The sequence below is a fragment of the Atta colombica genome, unplaced genomic scaffold (assembly GCF_001594045.1).
Source record: "Atta colombica isolate Treedump-2 unplaced genomic scaffold, Acol1.0 scaffold187, whole genome shotgun sequence".
Lineage (NCBI taxonomy): Eukaryota > Metazoa > Arthropoda > Insecta > Hymenoptera > Formicidae > Atta > Atta colombica.
This window is the reverse complement of record NW_017259279.1, coordinates 93,140-112,017: the sequence shown is the minus strand read 5'-3', so window position 1 is coordinate 112,017 and position 18,878 is coordinate 93,140. Positions and strand designations below refer to the sequence as shown.

At 31.2% G+C, this 18,878-nt stretch overlaps 2 protein-coding genes across 7 annotated transcripts in view; one reads left to right on the top strand and one right to left on the bottom strand.

The window, feature by feature from the left end:
• Nucleotides 1-197: 197 nt before the first annotated feature.
• Nucleotides 198-14,206, bottom strand: LOC108686610 (ATP synthase subunit beta, mitochondrial). Its single transcript, XM_018192009.1, has 7 exons — nucleotides 14,017-14,206; nucleotides 11,926-12,141; nucleotides 10,801-11,064; nucleotides 10,325-10,668; nucleotides 9,082-9,307; nucleotides 2,650-2,879; nucleotides 198-389 (listed from the first exon to the last, which is right to left on the bottom strand). The coding sequence occupies exons 1-7, from the start codon at nucleotides 14,123-14,125 to the stop codon at nucleotides 216-218; spliced, it is 1,563 nt and encodes a 520-aa protein (XP_018047498.1). The 5' UTR covers nucleotides 14,126-14,206; the 3' UTR covers nucleotides 198-215.
• Nucleotides 14,207-15,933: 1,727 nt separating this feature from the next.
• LOC108686625 (vacuolar protein sorting-associated protein 41 homolog) overlaps nucleotides 15,934-18,878 on the top strand; it is a 17,221-nt gene continuing 14,276 nt past the window's right edge. For 4 of the 6 annotated variants that reach the window (XR_001931714.1, XR_001931713.1, XM_018192040.1 and 1 more), the window contains exons 1-5: nucleotides 15,934-16,003; nucleotides 16,333-16,473; nucleotides 17,299-17,578; nucleotides 17,727-17,925; nucleotides 18,099-18,253. Coding sequence is in view for 3 of the 6 variants with exons in the window: in XM_018192040.1 (XP_018047529.1) it covers nucleotides 15,983-16,003; nucleotides 16,333-16,473; nucleotides 17,299-17,578; nucleotides 17,727-17,925; nucleotides 18,099-18,253 (796 nt within the window). In the remaining 3 variants the exon portion in view is untranslated. The remainder of the gene's footprint in view (nucleotides 16,004-16,332; nucleotides 16,474-17,298; nucleotides 17,579-17,726; nucleotides 17,926-18,098; nucleotides 18,254-18,878) is intronic. The other 2 variants (XR_001931712.1, XM_018192039.1) reach the window with 1 other exon arrangement.

The window sequence follows — 18,878 nt, the reverse complement described above, 5'->3', positions numbered from 1 at the left end:
GCAAAATAAAATTTACATTTTGATCAGAGAGAGAGAGAGAGAGAGAGAGAGAGAGAGAGAGAGAGGGGGGGGGGGAATAAGAACCTAAAATCAATTTTGACCAAGACAGTTAAAATCGCATTATCCAATTTGTGCCAACTATGTAATAGAAGATTGCTTTTGCGAATGAATGATGACCAAATAAAATGTTAATAATCTGAGATGACTAAATTAATTTATTGTTTGGCCAATGTTTCCGCTTTTGTTACTACTTCCTCAATTGGACCAACCATGTAAAATGCTACTTCCGGTAAGTGATCCAATTCTCCAGTCAAAATCTTCTGGAATCCTTTGATAGTTTCTTCTAATGGTACTAGTTTGCCGGCATGACCAGTGAACACCTCAGCGACCTAAAATATTATAATCGACTTTTTAATACACATCACATTGAATAAAGTACTGAATTTAGGTAAAGTCTAAAAAAAATTTAGATAAATTAAATTATTATTATATTACATTGCGTCAGATGTGTTCAAGATTTCAATCCCACCATATATAAAATATGCCAATTGGGGGAGAGCTCTCTGATGATCTGGACTTTGACATATGTTGTCAAGGATCTGACCCTGAGTGACCTCTAAGAGATTTTAACCGTTGCTTGTTATCCATTAAAAAGTTATTAATAAATAATTAAATTAATTAAAAAATTTTTTTTTCGTTGAAAAATTCTCAGACAAATGTACATACATTTTGCAGCAACTTTATGTTTACATTAGAATCATTCAATGCGTAATAGATGAGCTGATTGTGATTTGAAATATTACAGCCGTATTAAATAAATCAGAAATCGAAATATCATGACGCAAGAATCATAAAATAATCGATAATAATCTAAAATTTTTTGAAGGTCATTGAGAGTTATGATCTTGACAACATATGTCAAAGTCAAGGTGTCATCAGTGCGATGTCTGTTAATTCGAATAATTATCAAAATGACATCGATTCATTCTCTCTATTAATTTTAACGTATGCCTACATGTTTTCATGTAATTTAATTAATTTTTATACTTTTATCATTCTTCAAGTTTTTTTACTACAATAATTATTAAAAAATAAATAACTGATAAGTAATAAGTAGTAATGTTGATATATTGTATAAAAGATTGTCATATTACAAATAGTAATGATTATTTATTATGAATGAAACTCATTTTCATTATCGTAGCAGCCGTATTGAAACAAAATCTGCCGAAAAATTGCGGAATAAAAAGTCAAGCTCTAATGGGTGTAGTAATTAAATATGCACACCTTATTTACTTGAATCCTAGAGTTGTCACAGAAAATGAAATTTTAAATTCCCTGACCTTTCCAGTTTTCCAGATGAAAATGAAAAATTTTCCATGACCAATTTAAAATATGTAAATTTTAAAAAATCAAGGATTCTACGAAAGATAATAGGAATACTAGCTTATATTATTCAAAAAGTAACGCAAAAGAAGCTTAGTAGCATAATAAAATTTTGCGTGCAAATTCAAACCAACAAAAAATAAATTAGTATTGTAAATTTGTATTATTAAAAAGGAGCACAGTTATAACGATCAAATAAAAATACTGTATAAAATATAAATTATTATAAAATTTTAATTATTTTATTAAAATTGTTAAAGTGAGCGAGTTTTGAACATATTTGCCCATAAATAATAATAAATTTATCAGATATAATACTTAAAAAATTTTAACGATTATTTGGAATAGGAATAGTTTAAAGAAATTGTGAGGAAATTTCAAAATTTTATTTTTACATTTTCTCCTGACTTTTCTCGACTTTCCACGACCAATTTCAATTTCCCTGACTTTTCTCAGTTTTCAGATCTGTGGCAATCCTGTCTATCACTTGTTATACCATCATGTCTGAGTGTGTGAAATATCATATCCGTTAGTAATTGCTATTAAAAGTTATTATAGCCTCGATATTTTCGTCTCAGAAATCGCCCGTCTTTTAAAAAGACAGGAGGTAATTGTGGGACTCGTTCGCTCGCCCGCCTTCCGCACGCACGCACGCACATACGTGATTTCTGAATCACAAATAATATGGCAATTTCTGTCATTTTTCGTGTATCAACTGTCTGGATATCTAAGGTTTGAACGACCTTTGTCTGCATTCTTCTGTATGTGCTCATAACGATTGTATAACGAGTTACAAAAAGTTACGTAGATATTTTATATAACAAAACAGCTGTGCATCTGTCGTTAATGAATACATACAATTACAGAATACAAGCCCTCTTTATATCTGTTCATGTATTATTGGCTAGTTCTCCTGTTCTATGAGCCTCTTTCACCAACTTCTGATTAAATTAATTGATCAAAAGCACTCGCAGAAGTGCCAACAACAATTTAATGTATCAGAACGTTTCCTTTCTCTTCTTCTGTATTTAGTTCTCACGTTGACAATCGTGGATAGAATTAATCGATTAATCGGGGTTAGTGAAAGAGAGTATATAACGTCTTTGTACTCGCAACGCTATGACATAATATAATTATGTCATTCTTGTTTAACATTTATTTATTTCAAATGTTAAAGCGCAATTGATGTTTGAGAGTATTATGAAAGAAGCCAAGACTACTTAAACATTCAACACACCTACAATGTATCATGTTTTCTCTCACCTGGAATGGCTGGGACAAAAACCTTTGGATTTTACGCGCACGTGCAACTGTCAGCTTGTCTTCCTCTGACAATTCATCCATACCCAAAATTGCAATGATATCCTGTAGCGACTTATAATCTTGTAGGATCTTCTGTACACCACGGGCGATATTATAATGTTCTGTGCCGATAACATTGGGATCCATGATACGGGATGTGGAGTCAAGAGGATCGACAGCTGGATAAATACCTACATGCCAAATACATACTCAAAGAATTATTGACTGTGATACAATAGATAATTTTCAGATAGCAAATTCAATCTTGCATTACACTAAATTAGTACATATTAAAAAACAGGGTTGGAAAGTAATTAGTTATTTATAACTAACAACTTGTTACAGTTAGAATTACTTTTTTTTTTCAATAACTTTAACTTAATTTTGTTTCTTCTTTTTCAACTGTAATTGCAACTTAACTTAATTATATTTCTTTTAATAACTAGTATCTATTTCAGTTATTTTTACAGTTATTTTACATGTTTTAAACTTTATTTGTCAATTTAATATAATTGGTTAGAATCTGAATAATTGCGTTACTGCTGCTACTAGTTGTGTAGAAGACAATGGCAGAGACAAATAGTCCCGAAGACAAATAGTAATTTAAGACAAATAGTAATTTGTTCATTGTTAATGTCCACCGTTTCTTTATCTCTAAAGGTCATCTATGCAATGGGAATAATAAGATGTGGCAAATCGTAAGAAATTGACTAATTACAGTTAAATGTGAGGATAATCGATTATGATTCACTGCTTATTACGTTATATTATTCCCATTGTTGACAGATCATAAATTGAGTCTAAAATGAGCTGAGTACTTCATACTTAATGATTTCTTTAATAAATTTTTTTAATAGATACTTATTGAACATCAAAATTTAATTGTGATATTATTTTAGTAGTTTATTTGCGTTTTTAAGTCGGAAAATTTCGGCGCGCAGTTCAAAATGATTACAAATACGTATGTATGTATGCATGTATCATGAAGTAAGAAGGGAGGAGATTCAACTTGATACCGCGTGAGAAAAAAAAGTGGATTGGTTTGGGCGCCGAATTGAAAGGGAGCCTGCTGAAAAGAATAACTTACTAATTTAGACGCCACTTGTAAAAAAATCAGTCAGCTGTTCCAATTGTACAGGCACATATTTGTTTCTTCGATTTGTGCTTTTAATTGTGAGGAAGTTTTTTTTTATTCGGATACTTTCAAATCATGTTCATTTTCATTTAATAAAATACAACAGCATTACATACAGTTTCAGACATTACAGATGACTTTACCGTATCTTTACAATTATAAAAAATATTGTGCAAGAAATTTAAACAGGTTATTTCTCTTTTCTGAAGCATCTTTTTTTTCTTTCTTTACATCCACGAATCCAACATGACATCTTTGCAATTTCATTATTGTAACGCACAAAGATATAAAACACAGGGTTGGGAGACATCAATAAAGCTGGCAAATAAAGTGAGATAAGATTGATATTACAAATGGCGTCTAAATTGGCAAGTTATTCTTTTCCTTCCAATTCGGCGCCAAAACCAATCCCATTTTTCTTCACAGAGTTTTCCTCTCCTCTTACTTCGTGGAATACATGTATACAGGGTGAGGAAAAGGTATGGAAACTCTTAAAAAATCTCAAAAAATATAAGTTTTACAGAAAAACGTTTCAAATGAAAGTTGTAGGATTTAAAAAGGACTATTCAATAATCTTATCAGTTTGACCCTGGCTGGCATCGTTGAGATCAAATCAAAGTCACCTTGAATTTTTTAAACGGAACATCTATTTTTTATTGCACATTCTTATAGTCCTTCACCTTTTGAAAGCACTATAATTTCATTTATTTTGGATCAGCCGTTTCAAAGTTATTAAGTTGAGTATTTTACAGTAAGAAGATAGACATCCGAAGATAAGGTCGGAATATGATTCAGCCAACTAAGGCAAGGTCGGAGGATGATCCAGCCAACTAAGGCAAGGTCAGAGGATGATCTATCTTTAAATTTATAATAAAAATTTATAATAAATTTTCAAAATGTTTACCATTCACAACTTGACAGTGTGCTAGCCGATTGTAAAATCCTGAAACAGCGTTCCTGATGTAATCCCTGGGAATGAACACAGCTTCATCAAGGATTCGGTGACGTAAATCATGTATATTGTCGTATAAACTTTACTTTTCAGGTAGCCCCATAGAAAACAATCGAGAGATGAAAGGTCTGGCGATTGAGCTGGCCACTCAATTGGACCTCTCCTCCCTATCGTTCAATGAAGACTTCGTTTAAATAATAATGGATATTTCTTCCATAATGTGGAGCAGCATCATACTGTACTAAGTGTTCTCAATATTTTCATCAACTATAGTCCTCGCAGAAACTATTTGGTTTCTCATATCCTCGTATATTGCAGTATTTAAATTCCCTTCAATAAAGAATAGACCTATCAAAATATTATTTAAGATGCCCAAACATTTACTTTCTGCTGATATTGAGTATGAAATTCCAATGAGGATTTGTATCCGATCAAAATCTACAATTATCGATTGACATTACCGTTAACTAAGTTGAAACATTGCTTCGTTTGGAAAAAAAAAAAAAAAAAAAAAAAAAAAAAAAAAAAAAAAAAAAAGTTATAAACAAAATCAGGTTCTGCATCTATTTTTTCCATCATTCACAAAACTTTAGACGTCGATTAAAATCATCTTCATTTAGCTCTTGTACTAGATGAATTTTATATGGATGGAACTTATTCTGTTTTAATATTTTACACACCGACTTCTGATCTATTTGATGTTCTTGAGCTGTTCTGCGAGTAGAAATATGTGGATTCTCCACAAAAGATTGCAAAATATCCAATGACTTTTCGAGATTTGTTGCTGTTTTTGAACGATTTTTAACACCATCAATTTCTTCGAAACGTCTGATAAATCTTTTGTGAACCGTAGATTTCGAGATACTTATATTTTCATTCCGAAATGTTGCATTGAAGAGCTGCTTAACATCATTGTATGACCTTAGTCTGTCTCCCCATTCTCTCATCATTAAAAGAGATATTCGTTCAGTATGTGCAGCATTTTAAAAGCAACTAATAATGAGCAACCATGAAAACAATTGAGAGTGAGCAGCCGTGAAAACAACTGAGAGTGAGCAGCCGTGAAAACAACTGATAGTGAGTAGCCATGAAAACAACTGAGAATGAGCAGCTGTGAAAACAACTGAGAATGAGTAACCGCGAAAACAACTGAGAGTGAGCAGCCGTGAAAACGACTGAGAGTGAATATGATCCGGTCAACTAAGGAAAGATGAAGGATGATCTAACAGTTTAGATCATCCTTCGATCTTGCCTTAGTTGGCTGGATCATATTCCGACCTTGTCTTCGGGTGTCTATTACTTCTTACTATAAAATACTTAATAATTTTGAAACGGCTGACCCAAAATGAATAAAATTGTAGTGCTTTGGAAAGATATTGAGAAGGATTAGAAGAATAAAAATGCAATAAAAAATAGAATGGTCCATTTAAAAAATTCAAGGTGACTTGACCTCAACGACATCAGCTAAGGTCAAATGATGAGACTATTGAATAGACCTTTTTAAATCCTACAACTTTTATTTGAAACTTTTTTCTATAAAACTTATTATTTTTTGAGATTTTTCAAAGTTTCCATACTTTTTCTTCACTCTGTATATAAAATATATACAAGGTGTCTGGAAATAATCGCCAAATATTTCATGGACAGGTAGAGCGGACTAAACTGAGTCAAAAAGTCCTCTACTATTTTATAAATTTCCCCAATTAATGAAATATTAATCCTTAGAGATAGCTGAATACGCTCGCCTGGCCTACTATTGCGAAGTGTATATGCCTACCGATCACTTGGCGCGCGGGTCTTGGGAGTTGGGGATTGGCTGGCAAGCGCCTCGCGCCGCGCACACCACTGTAAGTCTTCATAGCTCAGACGGCGCGCTTGCCAGGCTATCCCTGTTTCCCACTGTAGAAATTCACATTGAATTACTGAAGCATCAAAAATCCAACTTCAACCATAATGGACCCTTAAATCATATATTACTAGACAGAGTATATGCCCATATTCATAGTCAGGCTTTATATTTAAGGCTTCTTTAAATTTATCTTCAGATACGAATTCTGTATGAATTATTTCACTGGCTGCTGAGCATCTAAAGATAAATTTAAGGAAGGCTTAAGTAGGTCTGACTATGAATACAGGCAATAGTCTCTTGAAAGTGAAGCCGAGTAGGATGACAAAGAAGAATAGATAATGATCATAATTGGTAATGCGCATGACTGTAGAGAGATACGCGCGCAAACGAATTACACACAGCTACCAGCTACAGCACATCTGATATATGAAATTAAAATTAAGGTGTCATTAAAATAAGAAGAATAAGAATTGATATACTTATAGAGAAGACATACTTATTATCACTTATTTATAATAATTAAAGATTACGATACCTAATCTCCAAACTAACATTACAAATTCCGTATATTAATACTATATTCACAAATAATTAAACACATATGTAGTAACGCCTGATCTTCTTCTTTGCAAACATAGCAATGCATTGTCATTTATAATTTTCACTCATAGAACCAAACATAATTCACGAATAAATGTGCTTTCTAGGATATGGTCAAAGCGATGTTGCAAAATTAAAAAACGCTTTAAAGCGTTTTTTAATTGATCAGTTTGTAAAATTCTTTCTTCTAATTTGGTCCATTAAACGCTTCAAAACATTTATAGCGAGACTTTATAGCGAGACCACAGCCCTAGTTTGTGATGAACAGTACACTTTATTTAACTTGAACATTCCGCGCACGCACGTATCTAATTGTATGGAGCATGCAAATTACAACGATCATCATCTCTCCTTATCAATCTTCTCGATTTCAGCCGAATGTACAAGGATTATAGGTCTTTGTTCTATCTAGTAATATATGGTCTAATGAGCCTTTAATTTCTATTTCTTATTAAAAGATAAACAGTGAAAAAGTTTTAATTTATCTAATTATTTTAGAAATATTATAATATCGCTTTGGTTAAAATGAGAGTAAAATACATAATAAAATTTAAGCCATTTTCACAATTTTAAAAAGAGTTTTTAATATTAAGTAAGAAATCGACCGATGAGATTATACACATGAATGAAACGCCATATTCAAGGCAGTTCTTCTGCCTAATCATTTTTCTTATGAATAATTTTTTTTCTTTATATAATCTCTCATATAAGAGATTCGAATATCTATGAGATATTATTTTTCGCAATAAATTATTTACAGCTTTTAAGATGCTTACTGGCATCAAATCGTTAATTATTTATAACTTTCTAAAATCTTGTAACAATAATATTGAATTACTTGTCAATTTCATTTGTAATATTATTACTCAGTTTCGATTTAGGACGATGTTTCAAAACTGACAAATAATCAGTGCACAGTTAGCTTGAACTGAAATTGTATAATTTATAAAAAAATTATTAGACACAAAGAATCACTTTAATCGAATATAGTTTCTCATTCATAAAAGATTTTTAAATATTTTTTTCGTGCATTACTCATTTTTTACTTATTTATACATTTTTCACTTTTTACTTTCTCTAAAATTTTCGCAGCATACCCGTGTACCATGACACAATGATAGTCTAGAGAAATTAGACAAAAATATGACAAATTTGCAGAAAAATTAGCAGCTAGCTAAATTTTTTAATAGTTTATTTCGTCGTTCTAAACAATATTTCAAAAGTCTCTATCATTGTGATCCTGCTTAGAATTTTATAGAGTCAAAAGTAAAAAAAAGAACAGTTTTTCGCGAATATTTCAAAATTTATTGTTCTATAGCAAAAATAATCATTACGATATTTGTAGATTAAAAAATGTGTTCTCTACGAAAAAAGATTTTACGAGCTTTTTTTGTAGGAGCAATTTTTTTTGTGTATTAACGGCTTCGAAGTTTGAAGAATCATACTCCTGAAAGATAATGCACTCTTTTCCACATCATCTCAAAGTAGAATATTAGTATTTCTTTTAAATGGTCAAACTTCAAAACCGTAGCAGAAAAATTGCTTTTTTTCTACTTTTGACTCTCTTATAAAATTTTAAATAGAGGTCACATCGATAGAGACGAGACATTTAGAATGATGGAATAAAGGTTCATGCAACAATTTAGCTAGCTGCTAATTTTTTCGCAGAAAAATTCTAATTGCTCTAGATTATGGTTGAAAAATTTTATTTAAACGGTTAAATATCTAATAATGTTTTCAAGGTTGTACAGAATATATATATATTATTTCATTATCAAAGTTAATTTCATCATGTTACTGTATTTAGATGTATACTAATCCAATGTAATGCGAATAGTATAATTTAGAGATACATACCTAATTCAGCAATGGCACGTGACAATACGGTTGTAGCGTCCAAGTGAGCAAAAGTGGTAGCAGGAGCAGGATCTGTTAAGTCATCAGCAGGTACATAAATGGCTTGAACAGAGGTGATAGATCCCTTTGTCGTCGTGGTAATACGTTCTTGCATAGTACCCATATCAGTAGCCAATGTAGGTTGATAGCCCACAGCAGATGGAATACGACCCAACAAAGCAGATACCTAAAAACATGTATCATATACAAAGTGACAAAAAGTTCCAGACCGATGAAGCATTTCAAAAATAAGATATTTGAAAAAAATATTTTATAGAAAAATGTAGGATTTCAATGCATCAAATAATGGTACCCAGTTAAATAGTATCACATACATTACGATGAATTCATTCGTGTACGCTCACGCCTGCCCTCTAAGAGATAGACATCATCTGCACCGTGGTGTTTTCGCCTCGAGGTCTCGAGTTGCGTTAGCAATATAGTAGTACTACATATATACAAACGATATCTATCTCTCACTTAGATAGTACTTAAAATCTTCAATACGCATGCGTGTATTGAAGATAGTCAATAGTACAAATATGTTGGTTAATACAATACACGCAATGTGCGTTTCCTAACCAATTTTATCTGCATGTATGGAAGTGAGAAGTCCGATCTCTTATTCTCTATTGTCTTCGCATACCTCCCACTTCCAAAAAAAGGCTATGCTAGCAATATAGGAGTATTACATATATGGCAAGACGTACAATTTGACATATTGACATATCATAATTATATAATGCAATAAGAGATATAACTTCTATATTCACTATAGCACTACTTTTTTATAATTTCTATACCAAAGGTATAGTAGGAATAGAATACGCAGACATATTATTACGCTTTTAACCATGTTGAACCATTTCATTCTTATTGTTTATAAAAAAGCAAAGATAACTAATGGTAGCGAGCATTATGATGATGTCAAGTAGAACACAGTTCTAATAAAACATGAAAAGTGTCATATCATTGTTTTTTTAATACTTTCAATATCAGTATGCATTACTATTATATATTCTGAAAAAAATGTATATTTATTGAAAAAATTCTATATAATCACTTTTTTTAGATCTAAATCCTAAAATTTCAAAGTGAAATTTTTCCATGATCTTGATGTTTCCTTATTCCTAAGATAAGTAATATGCCATTTAAATCCGCTTGAAATTTAATATCCTTTATTAAATAAATTATTTTTATTTACCTCGGAACCAGCCTGAGTAAACCTGAAGATGTTATCAATGAATAATAGTACATCCTGACCTTCCTGATCACGGAAGTACTCAGCGACGGTGAGACCAGTGAGAGCTACGCGAGCACGGGCGCCAGGTGGTTCATTCATCTGCCCATAAACTAATGCTACTTTAGAAGTCTTGTCCTTGAGAGAAATTACACCAGATTCGATCATCTCATGATAGAGATCGTTACCCTCGCGCGTTCTTTCACCCACGCCAGCAAACACTGAATAACCACCATGAGCCTTGGCCACATTGTTGATTAATTCCATGATAAGTACAGTTTTTCCGACTCCGGCACCACCAAATAGACCTGTTATGTTAAAGTATTTCATAATATTAAGATAATTAATAATTCCAATAATATTATTAAACAAAACCAATTGAATTTTATGTTTTCAAAGCTCTAATACTATCGCAAATTATGTACTATCGCAAATCATACCAATCTTTCCACCCTTAGCATAGGGAGCCAGCAAATCCACGACTTTGATGCCAGTGACTAGAATTTCTTGTTCAACGGACATCTCTACAAATTCAGGAGCATCTGCATGAATAGGGGCCAACTTATCTGTGGGAATAGGTCCACGTTCATCAATGGGTTCACCAATTACATTGATGATACGACCTAAGGTTTCGGCTCCCACAGGAATACGAATAGGGAATCCAGAGTCTAACACATTTTGACCACGTACCAAACCCTCCGTACCTATAACAGTAAGAGTGATTTATTATTGAATCGACAAAATCACTTATATTTATACTTATATTTATGCACAAAAAATCTATAATTAAGCAATATCATCAATTTTGATCTGTTTATATAAAAGTTACTAGCAAAAACATTCAGCTTGGTAGCCTTCGTAGCCTTTTTATATTATTAGTTTATTTTTAAATAAATATATGTTCAAAAATAGGACCGATAAGACTATTTAATTAAATATGAAAAATACCTATTTTTGTTTGAAGCGAATTTTACAAGTAACACTATCCAATTGTCACTCACCAATTTGGAAGTGTGCAATCACTATACACACTTGTTTAACATCGAAAAATATCGAAGTCGTGTTTTTCTATTTTTCCCCAAAATGAATTTTAAGAGTTGAAACTATCCCTTAACCATCGCTAAAAATGTGTCTTGCCAAGAATTAGATCCAAGCATATAGATGGCAACGAAATATGTTTCCGACAAAAGTTGTAGAGTTAATAAAGAACTATGTAATGATGTCCTTTATACATTTATTCCGTGCTGCTTCATTAAATCCTCATTTTCATCTTATTTTTGCTATTTTTTGAAGTTAGCATTGAAAAAATCAACTTGACCTCCAAACAACCTTGATAAATTAACCTCCGAAAATCAAGGTAAGGTTTTAACCCTTAAAATTAATTTTGAAAAAAAATAGAAAAACATAGGTTTAATATTTTATAATGTTAAACAAATGTGCATAGTTTCATCCAGATTGGTAAGTGATAGTTGGATAGTATTACTTGTTAGTGCTATTTTAGATCTATAATTAAATTTATATAAATCTCTTACATATTGCGAAAAATAATATACACAAAATATTACCATCCATAGCAATGGTGCGCACTGTATTTTCTCCAAGATGTTGGGCGACTTCGAGTACCAGTCTAGGTGTACGATTCTGTACCTCCAAAGCGTTAAGTATAGGTGGGAGAGCATCATCGAATTGTACATCAACAACAGCACCAATGACAGCAACTACCTTTCCTTGTGCACCACCTTTGGAAGCAACAGCTGCGGCTTTGGCAGCATAATCTCTTTCTATTTAAGATAATTAAATTTTATATTTAAACCTCAACAAATTTATATATAATTATATACATGTAAAAAGAAATTGTGTACACTCATCCAAAAAATAAAAAAAAAATCTACCAATTTTTGTTAAGTTTTTGTGAGATATGTTAAAATTCAGTGATAATTATAGCAGCAGTGATAATTAATAATTACATAATATATTTTAGACAAACAGGTGCTTTTCAATATTTAACACATCTTGACACAAACGTATACAGAAATGCATAAAGTATATAGCATTGTGCATGATTCAGATTTGGATCATCAGATTTGGAACAGAACGTGTATGCTGTGTATAGTTTCAATTTGTTTCAAATAGAATTAGAATTAGTTTCAAATATAGCTTTTTCCATTGTATCCTAATTTATATCAAGCTTGGTACGCATAGACAGTAGTAACTTTATATTAAATTATCTTAATTTCGGATTTTAAATCAATACAAAGAATGGTGTATTGACTAGTATAATATGCACTTATATGATTAATTAGTGTATATGTCATATCGTGTATATGTTTACACACATCGCTGAAATTAAGATAATTTAATAGATAATTTAAACGCGAAAATTTGCATTAGTTCTGCGAGCTTGATCTTTGAATCCAGATGCTCGATTAACTCTCGAAATGTTAATATCAAACGCAGAGATAATGTAGCAGAAAGGTGCGAGTTGCCGAACGATTTTCGAGATGAAAGAATAAATAAATGCCTCCAACTTGCAAAATCAAACACAGATAAAATACAATTGATTAAATACTTTTCTTTGGAATAAGTAATGCTCAAATTATTGCTAAGAAAAGATCAGAGGGTCAATCATGTAAAAAAAAACATCTGTTCACCTTGCATGAAATCATCAAATATTTTTGCACTTAAAATGAGATACATATTTTGTCTTAAAAAAAAAAAGAAAGCGAAGATGTCGAGTGCCAAAAGTGCAAGTAACGTGAAGAGACCTATTTTTTTCTTAGAGTAAAATAATGAAAAAAAAAAAAATATATATATATATACACACACACACACACATACATATATAAAAATTTTCATTTATCACGTTTCCGCCTTAGAGAAAATGTTACATGATCGATATCTAGATTTTAATGTTCTACAAAATATTCTAGAATAACACTTTCAGATAAAAACATTTTCTCATGTGAATCATATGAATTAACTCCATCTATAGATATATGTTTCCATAAATAAGTACATTAAATGTTTTTATTTGTTCTAAAAGAAGTTAATTTCAATGTACTCCAAAAACTTTGCGACATTGCAAACTCGAGAAATATGTTATGTAACATGAAAACATATATATAACCATCAAAATTAATTCTTTGAAACCTTTACAAAATAATTTTTATATATATTTCGAAATATGCTCTTTAAAATATAATTAAATAGAAAAAAATATTGAAGAAAAGAACAGCAATCCACAATTGTTTCGAAATAATTGTCAAACAAATTATAAAAACAAACATTTTATATAATGAAATATTTCTCCCCGATCAAGACACTAAGAAATACACCATTTATAATCACACTGAACATTTACCTGCAGAATTTTATGAACGGGATAAAAGAACAAGTTAAAAGAACAAGTCGCCATATTGTTAAATGGAATTCACACCAATCGATTACCGATTATATAACCAACAAATAATTTTTTTCAAATGGTCCATAAGAAATTCAGTATATATCGATTGTCATGAACGAGATAATTGTTGATAATTCTGAATTATCGATTTCACATAGAATATTATAAAAATAAATCCAAACAAATATTTCAACAAAGTATGTCACGCCAATTGCCGATTATTCCATTAGTAAATCGAAAAATATGTACTCACTGTTGATAGCGAGGACGCCTGATACTTTAGCGATTTCATTTTGCAAAAGGGAAGGTTTAATAACTCTCAAGGAGGCAGGAACTGCTTTCGTTACAGCGTTTAAGATCATTTTCGATCGACTAACAAAAGACCATCGAATACTACTGTGCCGATCAGTGTGGTCTGATCGCCCGATGTGATCACTGTGGGCAGCAATGTTGCCAAATGCTTTTATCACCCTAGAGCGACCTGGGATTCTTTCAAACTTCACTAAAGCTTATTGCCCAATTTACATCAGCTGTGTTCCAAAATTTACTGCCACTAAAAATCTATAGTTTACGTACGTGCACTATAGATTTTCAGTACTGATAGGAAATTTTGGAACAGAGCCATCGTGTACTTGATACGGGTAGAGTTCTACATTTATAAGCACGGAGGAGAAATAAGAAGAAGACCAAGCTTGAGGTCTGAAAATAGGCTTGAATTCAAAACACGGTGTCGGAAAACCCATGGAAAATCGGACTGATTTTAATGTCTTGCGAGAAAGGTTGAAAGTATTAACTGTCACGTGGTCAAATTAGAGCACTATTGCCCGTATTCATAGTCAGGCCTTATATTTAAGGCCTTTCCTTAAATTTATCTTCAGATACTCTATGAATTATTTCATTGGCTATTGAGCATCATAAAGATAAATTTAAGGTAGCCTTAAGTACAAAGTTTGACTATGAATACAGGCATATGAGGCTGCGTTCCCATTTTGTTTCAGTGCAGTATCCAATAGCTTTGTGATATTGTACCGGAAAAGCATTCTCAAATGACTGGATACTGGCTAGTGACATTGCATCACGTTTATCAGACAGTTTTAGATTATGAGAGAATACGTGTGAGAAGCTGCAATGTGTAATGTCATTAGCCAATATCCAATCATTTGGGAACTTCTCCATATAATATCTAACAAATTGGCAGCTACTAGATACTGCACTGAAATGAAATAGGAATACAGTCTATGGCCTAGTTTCCACTGAACAGCCAATGAAATAATTCATACAGTATCTAAAAATAAATTTAAGGAAGCTTTAAATATAAGATCTGATTATGAATATGGGCACATATGATATATATATATATATATATCATAGGCCTAGTTTCCACCGAGAGTTTAAACCGGACCAGAATATAAGAACCAACTATAGTCGAGCATTCCACCGTCGTTCGTATATACTGTAGTTAGTTGATTCTTACATTCTGATCCGGCTTAAATTCTCTTCTTGTTGAGCATCTAAAGATAAATTTAAGGAAGTTCTAAGTACAAGGTCTGACTGGATGTTTTCCAACAACGTACACAGATAACACTGTATCTTACACAAAGTGTTTCAACTATAACAGTGTTACACTGCTCGATACAGTAAAAAGCTAAGGACGAGCGTGTAAAATATGTCAATGTTATCAACTTTTCAAAAAGTTATTTGATAGCTGTACTTATTTTGCAATAAAATCTTCAAAAATCGTCAATTTTGAAAAAATTATAACTTAAGTCTAAATAAAAATCATAAATTATAAGAATAGAATGGAAGACTGCAATGCATTCTGGTATTACACTATGAAACTGCGTTCCAACAAGTACTTTTACAGTGGAACACAGTCTCTGTGTCCTAGTTGGAAAACAGCCACTATGAATACGGGCATAGGACTCTAGATTCTGGTAGAGCACCTGCGACTTGCGACGTCTACGTTATGACCAATGTAGATTAGGCTTAAAACAAGCAGCAGCAGCAATAGCAATTCTAAAAACTTCTATTAACCTCGCCTTATTTTATTTTTACTAAATTTGTTAAATTTATTAAAGTACCACGCGGAGTGGTACAAGACTCTACATTTTGCTTCCAATCGGAGGTTTTTATCGACAAAAAAATTTTTTACAAAAAAAAAAATTTTGACAGTACTACTTATTTCGTCATATTGTGTTTACAAAGATCGAGAAGCAGAAATGGAATCTACGTCTAGTAAAGTGAGTATCATCACGATTTATTAAATTTTTTTTTAATTCTCACACAATATTTATCACTACATTATGTTGAGTACTTATTATATTACTTACACTATTTGTATTTTTATTTAGTGTAATATAATACTTTTTCTAACATTATCTCTAAAATGGTGAATTTCTTTATTCATTCCTCAAATTATTTTTTTTTAGTTTTTAACAATTTTTTAGAATTTATTTTAACATTAATGTTATTACTTATTAATCTTTTATCTAACATAAGGAAGAAACAATAATAATGAAATTGATATATAGAACAATTGATAGTTTTTAATGGGAAATTATAATTATAGGATGAACAGAATAATCAGGAAGATTCAGACTCTTCAGAAATGGATGAGACAGAACCTAGATTAAAATATGTTAGAATACGTAATGATTTGGAACATATTCTGCAAAATGATGCAGCTAGCTGCATTGCTGTACATCCAAAAGTAAGAATCATCTATGAGTAATGTAGAATTTTTATTTTTAAGTATATTAAATTTTTTAATAGTAATTAGTTGAACTTAGTTTCCTTACCTCCGATATTGATAAAATTAGATTCAAAATTAGATTTTGAACGAATCTGGAGAAAAGAATTGCTGTGTCCTGTGAACCAAGATATTGATTGTTAAAGTTGATAGATATTCAGGTTAGAAAATCTGTCACATTGATGATATAGATTGTTACACAAATTCTCTGTTTTATAAATACAAATTCTTTACTTTAAAAACAAATTCTCTGCTTAAAAAATATAAATTTTCTACTTTGGAAACATAAATTATTTTCTATATAATTTTTGATTTTACAATAGAGAATTTGTTTTTAAAGCAGACATACCTAACCAAGACAAATTCTCTGTTGTAAAACAAAAATTATATAAAAAATAATTTGTGTTTTTAAAACACAAAACAGGGAATTTATAGTTTTAAAAGAATTTGTGCTTTTAAAGCAGAAAATTTGTTTTTAAAGCAAGAAATTTGCGTAATTGAAGTAAAAATACTTCTTCTAACCTTTCAATTCTCATATTCTTCTATGCGACAGATTTCCTAAACTGAATAGTCGTCAACTGTAATGATTAATACCTCAGTCCAGTAGGACTGAGCAACACCTTTTTTTGCCAGATTCGTTTCATTTCGTGCAAAAACGCGTGATGATCCTAATTTTATTAATCATTGATAAGAAGACTAAACTCGACAATTATCTTATTATAACTTTATGGATATGGATAAAAAGGATATTGATTTTTTAAAATTAATTTTATTCTTTTGGTATAGTTCCTTTGTCTGGGATCACATTGGGGAATGATCCATCTTTTAGACCATCAAGGAAATAATATAAAATCTAAAATGCTACAGGCACATACAGTAGCGGTCAATCAGATATCCATAGACTATAATGGAGATTTTATCGCCTCTTGCAGTGATGATGGAAAAGTTTTTATTTATGGACTGTATAGTACAGAAAACAATCATAATATGAGCATGGGTAGACTAGTCAAGAGTATAGCAATTGACCCAAATTATAAAAGTGGTAGTGGCAGAAGATTTATTACAGGTTTAATCTTCTCTCTTTAATCTTTTAAATTTTTATAGCATATATGATATCTTTTGGAATTTACAATAAAATTAATTTTTGAATTATTAACTAACTTTGAAATATAACTTTAATTTTTAATAAATAAATAAATATTTGTAACCCTTAGGCGATGACAAGTTAATTCTTTATGAAAAGACTTTTCTGGCTAGGATGAAGCCAACAGTGCTTTGTGAAGCAGAGGGTGGAGTCAGATCTGTTGCATGGTTCGGTCACTTTGTTGCATGGGCTTCTGATACTGGTGTGAGAGTTTATGATCTTGATGCTAGATGTTCATTAGGACTCATCAAGTGGTCCTGTACTGCAGAGTAAGCATCGCAGAAAAGTGTACATATCAGGGCTGGGCATTTGAAATACTTTTATTTGAATAACAGTATTTTGTATTTTGTATTTGAATAACACTATTGTATTTTGTACTTCAGCGTAGCACATAAAAGTATTTTATATATTTCATGTGGGCTTTGTATATTATTTCATGCAGAGTATCACCAGAACATTATAGGTGCAATTTGCAGTGGTCAGACGATAAGACACTATTGATTGGATGGGTAGACATTGTGCGCATCTGTCATATTAGGAAACGTACTATGCAAGAAATGGTCAATCGAGATTTGCCCGAATTTGTAGTGGATCCAGGTAATCAATAAAGTGTATTTATTCTTTTTTAAAATACCTTTTAATGCGGAAATATTGGAATGAGTCCAGACTAAATTAGCAAAAACGTATATTATAAACAAAATACTTAGAGATATATATAATTGTGAGTGATCTTGCTTTGATACATTGTAAAGAAATAGAATACATTTGTCAGCATAAATTTAAGTCAGTCTGTATTTGCGGTGTTTATAAAACAAACTTGAATTGCATTCGAAAATGCACACCAAGTATCTTCAAGTGTCATCCTATCACTGTTATTCATTGAATGTTAAACAAGGATAAATACTTGGAGACATTCGGTATATTTCTGAACACAGTCTTAGTTTATTTATCTTTTCGTGTTTAACCTTACAATGCTATTGCTATTGAATGAATAATTGTTATCAACACATAAATTTTACGTACAAAGAAATAGACCATTTTTATAACACAGTTTTAAAATACATTTTTAAAAACAAAATATTTCTAGATTTTTCTAAACACAAATAACCTAATTATTAATTTAAATGATGAAAAGAAAAAAGTAGCATATTATCAAATTCAATTGAAATAATATGGATTTTGTACTCCAATTGTACCTCCATATGTGCGACTTCTTATACAC